At 52.7% G+C, this 13,528-nt stretch overlaps 3 protein-coding genes across 3 annotated transcripts; 2 read left to right on the forward strand and 1 right to left on the reverse strand.

Annotated features, from left to right (window-relative positions):
• Window positions 1–182: 182 nt before the first annotated feature.
• On the reverse strand, window positions 183–6,819 carry M409DRAFT_23735 (uncharacterized protein; the record flags this gene model as incomplete). Its single annotated transcript, XM_033806926.1, has 5 exons — window positions 183–846; window positions 899–1,344; window positions 1,413–2,940; window positions 2,999–3,441; window positions 3,502–6,819. 5 exons carry the CDS (start codon window positions 6,817–6,819, stop codon window positions 183–185), a joined length of 6,399 nt encoding a protein of 2,132 aa, XP_033666896.1.
• A 778-nt stretch (window positions 6,820–7,597) lies between these two features.
• M409DRAFT_23736 (uncharacterized protein) lies at window positions 7,598–9,276 on the forward strand (the record flags this gene model as incomplete). The annotated part of the gene is made up of 3 exons (XM_033806927.1): window positions 7,598–8,486; window positions 8,541–9,003; window positions 9,063–9,276. The coding sequence occupies 3 exons, from the start codon at window positions 7,598–7,600 to the stop codon at window positions 9,274–9,276; spliced, it is 1,566 nt and encodes a 521-aa protein (XP_033666897.1).
• A 318-nt stretch (window positions 9,277–9,594) lies between these two features.
• Window positions 9,595–11,587, forward strand: M409DRAFT_55361 (uncharacterized protein; the record flags this gene model as incomplete). Its single annotated transcript, XM_033812981.1, has 3 exons — window positions 9,595–10,663; window positions 10,760–11,305; window positions 11,346–11,587. 3 exons carry the CDS (start codon window positions 9,595–9,597, stop codon window positions 11,585–11,587), a joined length of 1,857 nt encoding a protein of 618 aa, XP_033666898.1.
• Between the last annotated feature and the right edge of the window lie 1,941 nt (window positions 11,588–13,528).

Below are 13,528 nucleotides of genomic sequence, written 5' to 3' on the forward strand. Positions count from 1 at the left end.
ATGATCAAGAAATCCCCTCACGCAGGTATCTTTTGCCCCTGCGGGCATCTACATCAAATACTGTGGGAACAAGCCAGAATTCTTGCTACCCGGCAAGACTCGCATTGGCGAAAGTTTTAACGAAGGGTGGGGAATAAGAGGCTAGTACAAGACCTTGATTGAGGTTGATACATAGGGATCTTCTACTCGAATTCAGACAAGTTAAACTCATCCTCACTCCCCGCCATGTCCTCCGCATTCATACCCGGCTCCTGCTCGCCCGTGGTCTTCTTCTTCATATCCTGCTCGAAGTTGTCGATGATCTCTGCCTGGTCAAGCTCTGGTGGACCGTATCCCCCCAAACTCCTCTTGCCATCAGTCCCAGTCGATGGCTCAGCCAATTGACTAGAGGCACGGGATGGGCTTCCGAAAGCAGGGCTGGTATGCGGGAACCAGGGCGTGGACGTCCGTAGTGTTGGCTTCTGAGGCGAATCCGAACCGAGGACTTCGTCGCCGTCGTCTGCGCCGCCAGTACCACCGTCGGCAAACAAGTCACCGTCTCGCTGTGGCTTGTATTTCTTCCCTGGAAGAGTCGGACTGTCGAGGATGTGGTCGATGTCGAGGTCGCTGTCCTCATCCTCCACCGTAGCTTTCGACTTGTATTTCTTCCCTGGAAGAGTCGGACTGCTAAGGTCGATGTTGTCAAGGTCCATGTCATCATCCTCATCCTCCACCGTAGCTTTCGACTTGTACTTCGAGTTGGTCGTCTTCGACTTTGGCGCCTTGCGCTGGCCTGATGATCTGGCCATGTCTTCCTTGATCTCCTTCAAGGTCTGGGCCTCCTTGAGCGCCTCGGCGGAGCGCTCCCTACATAATCAATTAGCAACTGCTTTGTAGAAGGTTGGTGTAGATGACTTACTTTTGCGACTTGATCGCGAACCCAAACGCCTCGGCGGTCGCTTCGATGTCTGCCCGGCATGTCTCATGCTTGATTTTGGCCATGACCGCCATGCCTTTCTCGTGTTCCAATTTGGAGTAGTCCAAGTGTGGAGCAACTCGCGACTTGGTACGCTCCTTTCCGGAGCGGTGTCTGTGCAAGAGCCGGAGGGCTCTCTCGATGGTGATGGAGTCAAGATTCTCAATCTCTTCCGCCTTGTACTTCCGCTTGGGCTCCTCAATCTGACAGATGTAAAGAGTGTAGACGATGTCCTGGTCGAGGGTCTTCCTCTCGTTGCTTGACATTTGCCCAAGATGAGACTTCCACTTGTCTCCAATGCTAGACTTGCTGGAGAGTTCGTTCTGGTGTTTGGGATGTAGTTGTCGAGTCTCTTCTCGGCGCTCGCATTCAGTCGCAGGATGCTGCTCCTGAGCGATCGCCCGTTGGAGGGGGTGTTGAGCAAGTCTTGCTGGAACATGCTGCCGTTTATGGCGACCCTCAAGGTCTCCGTCTTGATCATTTCCTCGTCATCAACATCACCGCCGTCTCCCAGCCACTCGTCACCGGCGTTGGGGTCTTCCACTTCTTCCAATACTGCGTCTTCGGCTGTGGCGATGATCCTCGCCGCGGCTGCCTCTTCGTGTGCCTTCATTTCCTCTTCCAGCAGCTTTCTTGAAGCCGAGTTGGCTTCTGCAACGGCACGAGTGCTGGTCTGAGGAGCGGTCCCCGTGTCTGTCAGCAAGGATTCTTGCTCTGTTGCACGATCGTCTCCTGCCCGAGACGGCGTTGCTGCTTGTGGATTGGCGGTGTTCGGCGGCAAGAATTCTGGCTCAGGGGTTTGGGGCTTGTTCGTCGGCAAGGATTCTTGCTCTGGTGCGCGATAGTTTCCTGCCCGAGACGGTGTTGCTGCTTTTGGATTGGCGGTGTTGGGCGGCAAGAATTCTGGCTCAGGGGTTTGGGGCTTGTCCGCAGTGGTCTTGGCCATCGGCTTCAACTCGGCAGCGTCTTCCTCTGACAGCTTCTCCTTGATGTCATTCTCCAGAACTTTCTGATAAAGTTCCGCTCTCGCCTCTGCGAAATCATCACCAAACAGCTTATCATCGAAGATTCCCTGGATGGCTTTGCCAAGTGCCGTACGCTTGACGTCCTCAATCTCCTCAATGCCGTCGGTACTCAGCAATTTCGCGAGCGTCTTCTTGGTCTGGCCAGAGAACGCCTTGGTGGCGGCGTCGATGAGAGCTTTATTTGCTTGGGATGCCTCGCGCCATTCATCGTGCGAGTTGTCAACACAGAGCCGAAAGATCTCGACTTCCTTTTGCTGGGACACTCGAATGAGCCGAGACCAAGCTTGGATCTCCAGCGGGGCGCTGCTGGCGGCGGTTGCCACAATGCAGCGATTGCAATCCCAATCCAGGTTGACACCACTCGCGTTGATGGTGTATAGCAACACGAGGACCGTGAGGTGCGAGAGGTCACCATCGGCCGGCGGGTTGTTGAACTGGTCGACCACAAACTCGCGCTCGTGTTCCTCGAGTTCGGAATGCAGCACTTGGGTGTGGACATGCAGAAAGTTGAGGGCAAGCTCCCAGAACCAGGCGACCAGGGGGAGTTCTTCAGTGATGAGAAGCTTTCTGAAGCGGAGAGGTCCCTTTTCGCCTTCCTTTGGTAGGACATAGTCGCGGATATGGATCAAGATCTCTCGAAGCTTCGGAGAACCCTCTGTGAGCTTCGAGAGACGCTCAGCCCTGGAAGGCCGCTCGGACTTCTTGCCCTTGCGGATAGTATCGCCGTCGTTGGCGATGTACAGCAACATGTCTGCGTCCAGTCCAGAGTCCCGCCAGTTCTTGATCGACTCCACGTTAGTATTGCCCTTGGTGAACTCTACAATTTGTCGCTCGAATCTCGATAGTAGGTTCGATGCGGCCGCGATGCTCATCTGTCGCAGCGCAGGGGAAACCGGTGGAACCTTGTGTCTCGCCGACTTGGACTTGTTGCGCTGCAGCTGGCACAGCTCTTCGTACTTCCTACATTGTGGGTCAGCGAGGTGGCTTGGAAAGAATTCTTGCTGAGTGGTTCACTTACTTGCTGGCACGGCGATGCCAGTAGAGATGTTCAATCTCTTCAGCGCCTTGTCGAAATTGGAGGCCCGATGTGACGGTCTTGTGTTCGACCATGATGGACTTGAGCGGTAAGTCTGGGCCAATCAAGTTCGGCAGGCTGCTCTCAGGAGACCGACGCAATGTGAGAAAGTCGTCAAATTTCTTGAAGTTTGCAGCGATTGCTTTGAGGTCTTTTGACTCGAGCAGGCAACGCAGCACATTGGGTTCCAGACACATCAGCTGCAGGGAGTCGTTTGGTGGGATGTTCTCCTTGGCGATGAGGCTGTTGATGGCCTTCCACGGTTGAGATCGGTGCATAGTCTCGCAAATGTTATCGAAGTTCGGCCCAATGTCCTTCCATCTTGGATGCCGCTTCAGATCTTGCAAGATTGACGGCCAGAGCACGCGGGAGAGGTCTGCCAATTCCTATCGAGCAAAGTCAGTACATCGGGTGAAGAGACGGATCGACAGGGATGAAGGACTTACTGGAGCATACTGTATGACGGGAGTCGCCGTCAACAGCCAGTTCTTCTTTGCATGCAGGCCACGAACAGACCAGTGCATGTGGGTCGTTGGGTTCCGTATGGTGTGACCCTCGTCGCACATGGCCATGCCAACCATGACATTTTGCCACTTTGGGCAAGTAAACATTCGAACGATCTCTTCCCTGCCAAGCTTCTCTTTTTCGTCTGCGTTGAGCTTCACTGTCATACAGTTGTCTCGCAGAGGTCGGACGTCTTGAAGGAGCAGAGGCGCATCACTGAGATCCACGACACGCTTCAACCATGTCTTGTACGGGGCCACGAAAAGGGCTCTGGAAGCTCGTGGATCGGTGTTGTCGAAGACGTACTGCAGCCCGGTCGGAAAGCCAGACTTCTTGCTCCACGGATCCCTGGTCTGCTCGCTGCTCAGATATTCGAATGGCGAGTGAGTCTCGTTCATCTGCGGCCATGGATCGCCGGGTTTGCAGGCGATCAGGTTGATCTTTGGGAACATCCGCGCTGCAGCAGTGACCCATTGATGAAACACGACGCCATCGGGGACGACTAGGACGCTGGGACGATGATCGGGGTTGCCATCCTCGTCGACGTGCTCTGCATGTTGCGCATACCAATTGAAGAAGGCCAGAGTTGTGTATGTCTTGCCCATGCCCGGGGAGTCGCCGAGAATGCCGCCGTGGGTGAGAGGTGAGTCGTAGTTGAGCATTTTGACGATGTTCTCAAAGTATGGGCGCTCCTTCTGCTGCTCTTTGCTGAGTGGGAAAGTACCCAACGTGCGCCACAGCATATGCACCATCCCGGTGATTTGTGTTGGGAGCAGGTCGACTTTGCAGTCGTCCATGTACTTTTTGGAACGATACTTCCACATGTTTCCATGCTTGACCGTCTTCTCCATTCCCAGGAGCTTCAAGCACAAGTCGAGAGCCGGTCCAGGGTGTCCAGTAGCACCAAAAAGCGCGGCTTCTACATCGACGTCTGATACCTTGTCGGCCTTAGACTCGTCGCCTTTCTTGGGGTCCTCGTTTGAGTCGGCGTTGCGATTGAGGGCGTTCTGCCGCATATTCGCATCCATAGCGTGGGCGACGTCTTGCACTGCAAAGGAAGTCCCCCACTTCTTCTGTGGTGCCTGAGATTGGCCCACGCTCATGTTAATGGCATACCGCATCCACTCAATCTTCGCACGCTTGTCGTTGATGACGTCGTAGCCGTCGTACTCCTCCTTGATGAACTGTTCATGGCTGCGGCCGAATTGGTCTCCCTCTAAACCCGCAGACGGCTCGGTCGGGCTATGCAGGTTGGGTCGGCTCCGTGAGTTGTAGTTGGACCCATTGTGACGGCTATTGCGGATACGTCTGGTTCGTTGATGTCGCAGCATGTCGTCCATGACCTTCTTGGCTTTCTGACCTCTCACTTGTGATGCTTTCAAAGCCTTCTTCATTCCCTTGACCCCATCGTCCTGGAGGCGAGGGCCAGAGTACTTGCCGCGATTTCCACGTTGTGGTGGGAGTTTGGGCAACGAAGATAGTTCTTTTCTCGGGGGCGCGGATTGGATGGCCAACGCCCTCATCTTGTTGTTCAGTTCGTGGAAGACCTCTCGGCCTCTCTCTTGGCCTTGCCGGCCTGCCTCCCTGTCGCCCTCCCGTATACTCTCTATCCAATCGGCCACATCTTTGTCTTCTACGCGTGCAGCGAAGTCGGCTTTGGGTGACGGTGGGCGAGAGTTCTTGGTGGGAGTGGAGCTCTGAGCACGTGTCTCCGCAGTTTGCTCCATCCTGGCGCTTGGCTTGGGATGCTCTGTGGCGTCGTCTTCTTCGACATCTTCGACGGATGGTACGACGTAGGTTGGAGGGGTTGGGTCTTCCTCCTCCCGCTCTTCCTCGTAGTCGTCTTCATCGGCAAGAATTGTTGAAGACTCGGGACCCAATGACATGTCTTCCTCTGGGTCGTTTGGCTCTTGCACTTCGCCCCTTGCTAGAAGGGCAAGAATTCTTGCCAGCTCGTCCTCTGAGGCGTCTTCTGGTTCAGATTCCAATGCGACATCGCCATCCTGGGGATCTGGGTGCAGGTGCTTTCGAAGATGCGCAGCGAGCCGAGAGCATTCGAATGTGGTGGATCCATCGATTCTGAACCGCACGGAGAATGCCGCCTCTTCAAGGTTTTCGATCTGAAGACACTCGAAGAGTTGGTCATAGGACATCCATTCGCTGTCGCTCCACACAACCTTTTCCGTCTCTTTGCCGTCGCCCATGGTCAGACAGACTCTGATGTCGACCAAATTGGCCTTCCACGGCTCTATGTTGAACTTTGTGCGGATAATGTCTCGCCACTCCGCAAGATCGCGATACTGACATGGGTTCTCGATCTCGATGGAGTCTGGTGGCATCATCGGGACTTCCAGATCGTCATCCTCCAGCGCCACTGCTGCCTCCTTGAATACCTTCTTCGCTCGGATCTTGACAGTGCATCGGATGGCCTTGAAGTCGTGCAGTTCCTCTTCCTCTTTTTCGAAGAGTCCTTGCGCTTCTGCAAAGGCAAGCGGATGGGGTTTGTCGTTGACTTCACCCTCATCGTCCCACCACTTGGGCGGTCGACAGTTGTACTTGTCACCGTTGTTGTCTTTAAGAAAGGCACCCGTCGTAATACGCGCTCCCGAGATACAATGTTGCTTCGCGTGCCAATACCACACCCACAGTCTGTTGCAGACTTCCAGGGTCGGAATCTCTCCATGCTTCTTGCATTCCTCATCTGTGAGCCCAGGGGGAAGCTTGTCGGGGCCTTTGCGAACGTCGGAGGAGATCGAATCGAGGGTGTAGGCCGGTCTCTGCTGGTCCTTGTTGGGCGACGCATTCATGTCCGTGATCAGCTGGTCGTAGTACTGGTCATATTCAGAGTCCCGCGACCGATCCTCCTCCCACGCTTGCAAGTCGAACTTCCAAAGCCAAAGTATCTCTGCTATGGCACGTTGTTTGGGGCTGCACTTCGCAAACGCCGTGGAAGCGTCGCCTCTGCATTGAAGATCTTGTCTCACCTCCTCATCTGTCATCGTACTGAAGTTGCGAAGATAGTACAACGCCTGCTGGATGATAGACTTGGCAGTCACGTTATTACGTAGCAAGCAGAAGTATTTGACCATGACTGGACTGAGAGTCAACGTGGCGAAGTCTCTCTTGCAAAGTGTGGCATCCTGGCAAAGAACATAGTTCATAACATCGTGCCGCTTCGAGACTTGTGTGATGTCGTCGTTGGAATCAGCGATGGGCTTGTCCGCCATCCCAGAGTCTGCGTCTTGGGTCTTGGGTGGCATGATGGCTGGGCAAGAGTTCTCGTTGGAGATGCTTGCCTCGCGCCGAGCTTGCAAAGGCGAGCTTGCTGCGGCACTGGGCCAGAATTCTTGCTGCAGGGAGGGTGCGAAGTGGACGTTCGACGGGTGTGGTGGTTGGGATGGGCCAGAATTCTTGCTGGTCGCACTGGCGAGGCGTGAAACGGCGGCGGGCCACGTGTCTCAAGGCGAGGTGGGCGAGCAAGCGTTCTTGCAGGGTCGGCGGGGTGAGGAGGTGAAGGGGCGTGACAGGTAGTCACGTGAAGGTCGCGCGGAGACCGCAGTCTCGCGATGTCGGTCGCCGCAGTCTCTCGAAGACAGAAGGTGCGAGGTTGGTGGACCTCGATTCGGTGAGGCAGAGGGTTTTGGCGCCGCAGCCCGGCTGAGTTGGCAAGAGTTCTTGTTGGCGATTTGGAGGGTGGTGGTGGTGGAGTGTTTGTTGTGGTGTTGGTGTGTTGGTTGAAGCTGGAAAAGCAAACAAAGCTTTTGTAGGAAGGAAATGGCGCTAGTGACTAGCGCGGCTTGGCGTTGCATGTGAGGCGCCGTTTGCGACGCTGCGATCTTCACTTCTTCAAACATCTCTTCTCTCGAACAACTTCTTCCAACACTCGGCCGTCCAAATCGCTTCAAGAATTCTTGCCTACTCGTCTCCTGGTGGAGGCGCTGCTGAACACACTCGAACGCTTCCTTCAGCTCAGCCGACCGAGTCACCTCCAGAATCCTTGCTCGTCCACCACAGGCGGAAAGTCGGCGCATCCGAGACATGACCTTGCCTGCTGACGTTGGCGATGCTCGCTGGGCGGCCCTTGTCAGCATTCTCAAAGACGACAGAGTCCTCCTTCTGCTGCCACCTTCCGACAGCGCCACTACCCTCACCGAATCTGCCCGGCATCTGCGCATCTCGGTCACGGATGCTCTTACCGATATCGATCAAGCATATGCCCCAGCCAAATACCCATTTGCCTTTGCCATCAGAAGTGACGGACTTCAGAAGCTCAGGGATCTCCTCGACCTTGCACTGGATGCGCCTTACGACGAGGAAGTGATTGTGGTTCTCTTGAGTATGATGCGAAAGATGTGCAACGACAAGCACGTGTCTTTGGATGTAGAGACACTGCAAGGTTGGGTGAAGGTCCTCTTCGAGGTGGGGAAGGCGCTGCACAAGTTCATCGAAGGAGGCAAAGGGAGAGGACCAGTCATCTCAAAGGCCAAAGGACTGAAGACGCAACTGGACAACCGCATGCTCCTAACCATCGCCGAAGCCGGCTTTCCGACTGGTGATTCCACTGCGCTCGGCTCATACTTTCTCAAACAACCTCATGGCTTTCGCTGGCAAGGTGAGGTGACCGGCCCAGAGGAGCTCTTGAAGATCATCCCAAATGTCACCAAGTCGACCGCAGCGTTCCGCCTCGACGACGGAGATGCTCACACCATGACGTACAAGCTCTTTCCAGCAGACGCTCTCCGCCTGAACGCTCTTTCCCAAGACATCCGCGGGGTCCTCATCGGCGAGGGCGGAATGGATGGAGTCAAAGCAGCGGCCGGTCTGGCCAAGCTTGTGCAACGCAAGATCCAGCGCTATGTGAAGTTTCCGCCCATTTTGCTGCTCTGTCGGGTGCTCAGCGCCTGTCTTTGCGACATTGCGGATGAAGGTGAGTCGTTGTATTACCCCTGAGCAAGAATTCTGACTGACCGCCTCCCTCAAGCCACTGCAGATGAGGCCATCAACGCCGTATTGGACGTTATGGATGCGGTGAAGCAGTCCCTGGAAGCCAACACCCCGGTCGGAAGCATCCCGCATCTCGACAGCAGTACCGTAAAGGCGGCGACTCCACCACATCTCAAGCATCTCTTCGACACCACTATTCCCGAGGATCCGGCAGCCGTTGAGGCAATGTTCAAGCGGATGGTAGCTGAGTTTGGCAAGCGTAGACAAGAGATGGTACAAGCCGAAATACAGAAGCTGAAGGCTCGTCGATTGAAATGCGAGCGGGTAACGTTGTGGGTGCACCCCAGCGACGCCAGTGTTCTCGACCTCTCCGACACCTGCAGATTCGCATACGAGGAGGGCTTGGCGCGGGAGGCGGAGAACTTGATGGAGGAGAGCGTTGTCGGGATCCGTGAAGAGCTGGAGCGATGCATCAAGGAACATCAACAAGATCGATATGGGTGAGTCTTGACTATCCTTTGTGGGATCGATCTTCACCGCTAACTCAAACAGACCGCAGCACACCTCTACACTATCTCCCTCGTCCGGCTGCAGATCAGCTCGAGAGGCTCGGGGAACTGCTGGATGCCATGTCCGTCTTGGCCAAGTCTGGATGCGGAGCAGTCACGGCAGGTACTCGCGAGGATACCCTTCGGCAGATCGATCCTTATGATGGCAAGCCATTTGCCGTTGTCGCTTCTGAAGCCATGGGCGCTGGCCGATCAAGACATTAGACGGGCGGAGGTCAAGTGAGGCATGAAGTAAGACGGGAGTGAGGTGTGAAGTGAGATGGGAGTGAAGTATGAAAGGAGATGGGGGTGAGCTTCCGAGTGAAGGTGGGACTGAGGTACAAAGTGAGAGTGGGAGTGAGGTCCCAGTGAAAGTCGAAGTGAAGTCGAAGCGGCAGCGGGCCGAGCCGTTAGAACGTCAGACGTCACCTGGGACTTCGGACTTCAATGTTTAATACTCACGACCTCTTCAACATCCTCCAATCCAACACGACTGGGCGCTCAGCCAGAGTTCTTACCCAATCACCCCATTTAAAGCACGACATGGAGCGTCACCGCCGTCATTCGGCTGCCCACCTTCGGAAAGCAGAGACGCTGCATGCCTCCAGCTCCGAGCCGCTTATCGATACGCAACCTCTCCACAGTGATGGCCCCAATCCCTACGAGCTAGAGCACCCGAATGAAGCTGCAGATGAAGATGGAAGTGATGTCGAAGATGAGAGTGAAAGTGAGCTGGACAATGAAGATGTGGAACCAGAATCATCCAACATTGTCGTGGCTGTTCAGCCGAGACCCCGCAAGAAAACGATGGTGATATCCTCCTCCCAAGAAACATACAACGACCACGCAGCATCGCCCAGCACATACGAATCACCATCGCGGAAGTCTCGAATGGCACGTGAGTTGCGCGATCTCCGCCGTCCCGGTCCCTTTGATTCGCCACTGTCGTCTGAACCTCCAACCAAACGCCATAGGATGAATGAGAAGCCTTCCCCGCGGAGACTGAGAGAACGCAATCCTCTGATGTTTGGCTACACAGAGAAGCAGCTACTCCCAGACCTGGACCAGATGCTTGATGAGGCCGTACCTTTTGCGGATAGCGTCGAATTGCTGGACCTCAACAAGCTTCAGCCGCTGGCGGATCGAGCTGCAGAGTATGGCGTCAGCGAGCAGACTATTCGCAAGTGGGACGCGGAGCAGGCCGTGTTTGATGATGACAGATATTACGAGGACGTTGATGAAGACGCAGACTATCTACCCATTGGACTTGGTGGCACAATACCTTCTCAATCCCACCACCCAGAACCCGTCGACCCCGAAACACAGTCTCAGCCAATCTTCGAGCGCATTCAGCAGCCGACTTCGCGCGATGATGACATGCAGACCTTCCTGGACGCCTTGCAGCGCGGTTGGTTCGAACTCATCGACAAACTCCTCGAGAAGGAGCGGCGCATTCGTGCGTATTCTGAGAAGGATATCAAACTCGCCAAGTACCAAGTCTACTACATCCTCATCAGCATGCACAGCAGCATCGTCAAATCGCACATGCAAGGCGATCTCGCACGCCAGTACCTTGTCGATGCCGAAACCCGTGGCGAGATTGACAAGCTGCGTGAGCGAGCTGCGGAAACAGGACAGCCCGCAATCTACCGCCAGGCGCTGGTTGACGAGGATGGCTAGTCGCCTACCCCGAATCAACTTCGCCAAGTCATCGCCCTCATCGAAGAGCACTACCTCGTCTACGGCGACCCTGACATCGCCACCGAGATCGACAACTTCCGTGCACCGTACTCGACGGCTGCGAACGCTCAGCGAGGCTATCGCAAGTACTTTGTCTGTACTCGGCGGGACGGCACGCGCTACATGTCTCGAAAGCGCATCGACATCTTGAGGTTGTTCTGCGAACGGCTCTCGGGGCGTCTGTCCAAGATCAGCGGCGATGATGCCGACCGTCCGCTGATGGCAGCACTGGTCGAAGTGGGCTTCAGCATCTACGTGTTCCGCCGCCTCGCCAACCATCGAGCACATCGCGGATCCAACTTCATCCAGAACATTTTCGAATCGGTCTGCCACCATCTCTTCGGCGACAAGTTCGGCATCCATCAGCACATCATCTACCTGGGCTCCAATAGGATGCAGGGGAGTCTTGCCGAGACGATTCTCACACGCATCTGCCAAGGATACGTTTTCAATGCTGGCGGATTCTCTTTTCACCCAGCTGGACAAAACAATAGCTCAGGAACGTGTTGCGACTGTGCCATTTTCTCACCTGAATCTTGCTAACACGCGTGCAGCCAAGCGGTTCACAGTCGACCAGTATGCGACGTGGCGCTCATGGGCGCTCGAGAACTCGTCGGTGCGCGAAAACCACGAGGCCTATGGAGTGTTCTTGGCTCAACACGCAGACGAGCCGGCAGCACCAGCTCGCTCCCAGAGCAACCATGAGAGCGGTGTAGGCAATGTCGAGGCGGAGGTCCATGTCTCGAAGCTTCTACGGTTTGACCGTGCTTTGCAGGATTTGTTGGAGGACTGGTAGAGGCTGCTGTTCTGGGGATTATATACATATTCCAAGGAATTCTTCTTCCTCTTCCCTCTTTAATTCCAATGTCCCAATCCATTTTTGGATCCCAACTTGCAGGCGATGTTGGAGACCAGCTTTCTGGGAGATTGAGGAAGCCTTTCTAAACTTACTGTACGTCGTTCATCTGACTATACGCTCCAGATCTAAGGGCAACTCTGCCTTTCCTCGAGCTGCGATCATCGAGTCTAAGGCAACGGCTGGAAGAAGTCATGATCTATCAACCCAGTCCAATGCTTCCGCCGTTCCCTGCTTCTGCGGGATTATGTCCGGAGATAGCTTTGCGTTGTGTTCGGTGGTTGATTTACGTAGCAGAGACGCATGATCTCGACAACAACGTCTAGAATATAGAATATTTTGAGATCTAAATCTAAAATTTATAAATCTAAAATCTAAAATCTAAAATCTAAATCTACTTTATAAATCTAAAATCTAAAATCTAAAATCTAAAATCTAAAATCTAAATCTAAAATCTAAAATCTAAATCTAAAATCTAAAATCTAAAATCTAAAATATAAAATATAAAATCTAAAATCTAAAATCTAAATCTAAATCTAAAATCTAAATCTAAAATCTAAAATCTAAAGCTAAATCTAAATCTAAAATCTGAAACTAAAATCTAGAATCTAAATTTAGAATCTATAGAGGTCTATAATAAGGTATAGGCCTCTTCTTTTATAAACTAGAATTCCTTCTTTTATTTCTAAAAGAAAGGAGGGTCTATAGGTAAGTAATAGGCTTCTATAGTTAGTAGCTATGCTAACTTAGTACAAAGTTAGTCGAGGAAGGGACACTAGCTTCTAGTGTAGCGTACCCTCCTACTATACAGCTACCTAGTAGGGCTAGTTTATAGAGTTAGAGTAGTAGAGGACAGACCTCCTAACATAATCTTCCTTCTTTTAATGACTATATAACTACCTCTGTATCGGCCTGCTTACTCTTACTGTCCTACCTAGACTGCTAGACAGCCCTCCTAGGTTACTGCCCTGTTAGGGAGTGCTTGTCTAAAAACGGTAGACAGCAACTCCGTTGGTGGACTGTTTAGGAAGTTTACAGCTAACCCTTGTGCCTAATGAGGAAGCCTAAAGGAAAGTGTCTAGGACTTGAACTATACTATATATTACAAGCTTCTAAATGTAGGGCTCTAGACTGCCTTGTATGTATAGTAGGCGGTCTATACCTTTTTACTCTACTATACTATAGATATATAAGACGACTTATAATTTAAATTGACTTAGACGTTCAATTAGAGCAGGCTCGCTTTTACGCTACTAAGATAGCTCGTTCTACACTTGCGATGCCTCCACTTTAATTAATCTTAACTTATACTAGCATTACAAACGTCCTCAATTAGGAAGTTTACAACAGCGCTAAAGATAGAATTTAACAAGGGGATGACGTAAACTAATTTGCAAACTACATTATACTACTTCTATATTAAACATAGAGCTTCTCTAGCTACGTACGCGCAGAGCGGTCTTAACTACTTTTATGCTTCGCCTTTGCTAGTAACTGCGTTACTAATAGCTAAAGCTATAAACGATATATAAGATAACTACTAGCCCTACTGCTAGAGCACTAGATTAGCCTACAATAGGCGCAACTTTTGTAGCGTTTTGTTTATTACCTCTGGGCAAATTACTAGTAATAGATCTAAAGGCCTAGACTCTGTTCTCTTTAACGCGTAGATCGGCCTAGATCTCTAGAACAAACTTCCTAAACAGTCCAGCACATACTATCTTGTCTGGAAGACTGAAAAGATTCCTAGAGGGTACTGCCTAATAGAGAAGTACTATAAGGGCAACTGTCTAGCAGTGCGTACTGTCTTAGTGCATAGAATATAGCCTTACGCAGTTTCTCTTCTACTGTGCCTTCGCCCTTGCTATTCTCTTTAGGTGC

The sequence above is a fragment of the Zasmidium cellare genome, assembly GCF_010093935.1.
Source record: "Zasmidium cellare ATCC 36951 unplaced genomic scaffold M409scaffold_20, whole genome shotgun sequence".
Classification (NCBI taxonomy): domain Eukaryota; kingdom Fungi; phylum Ascomycota; class Dothideomycetes; order Mycosphaerellales; family Mycosphaerellaceae; genus Zasmidium; species Zasmidium cellare.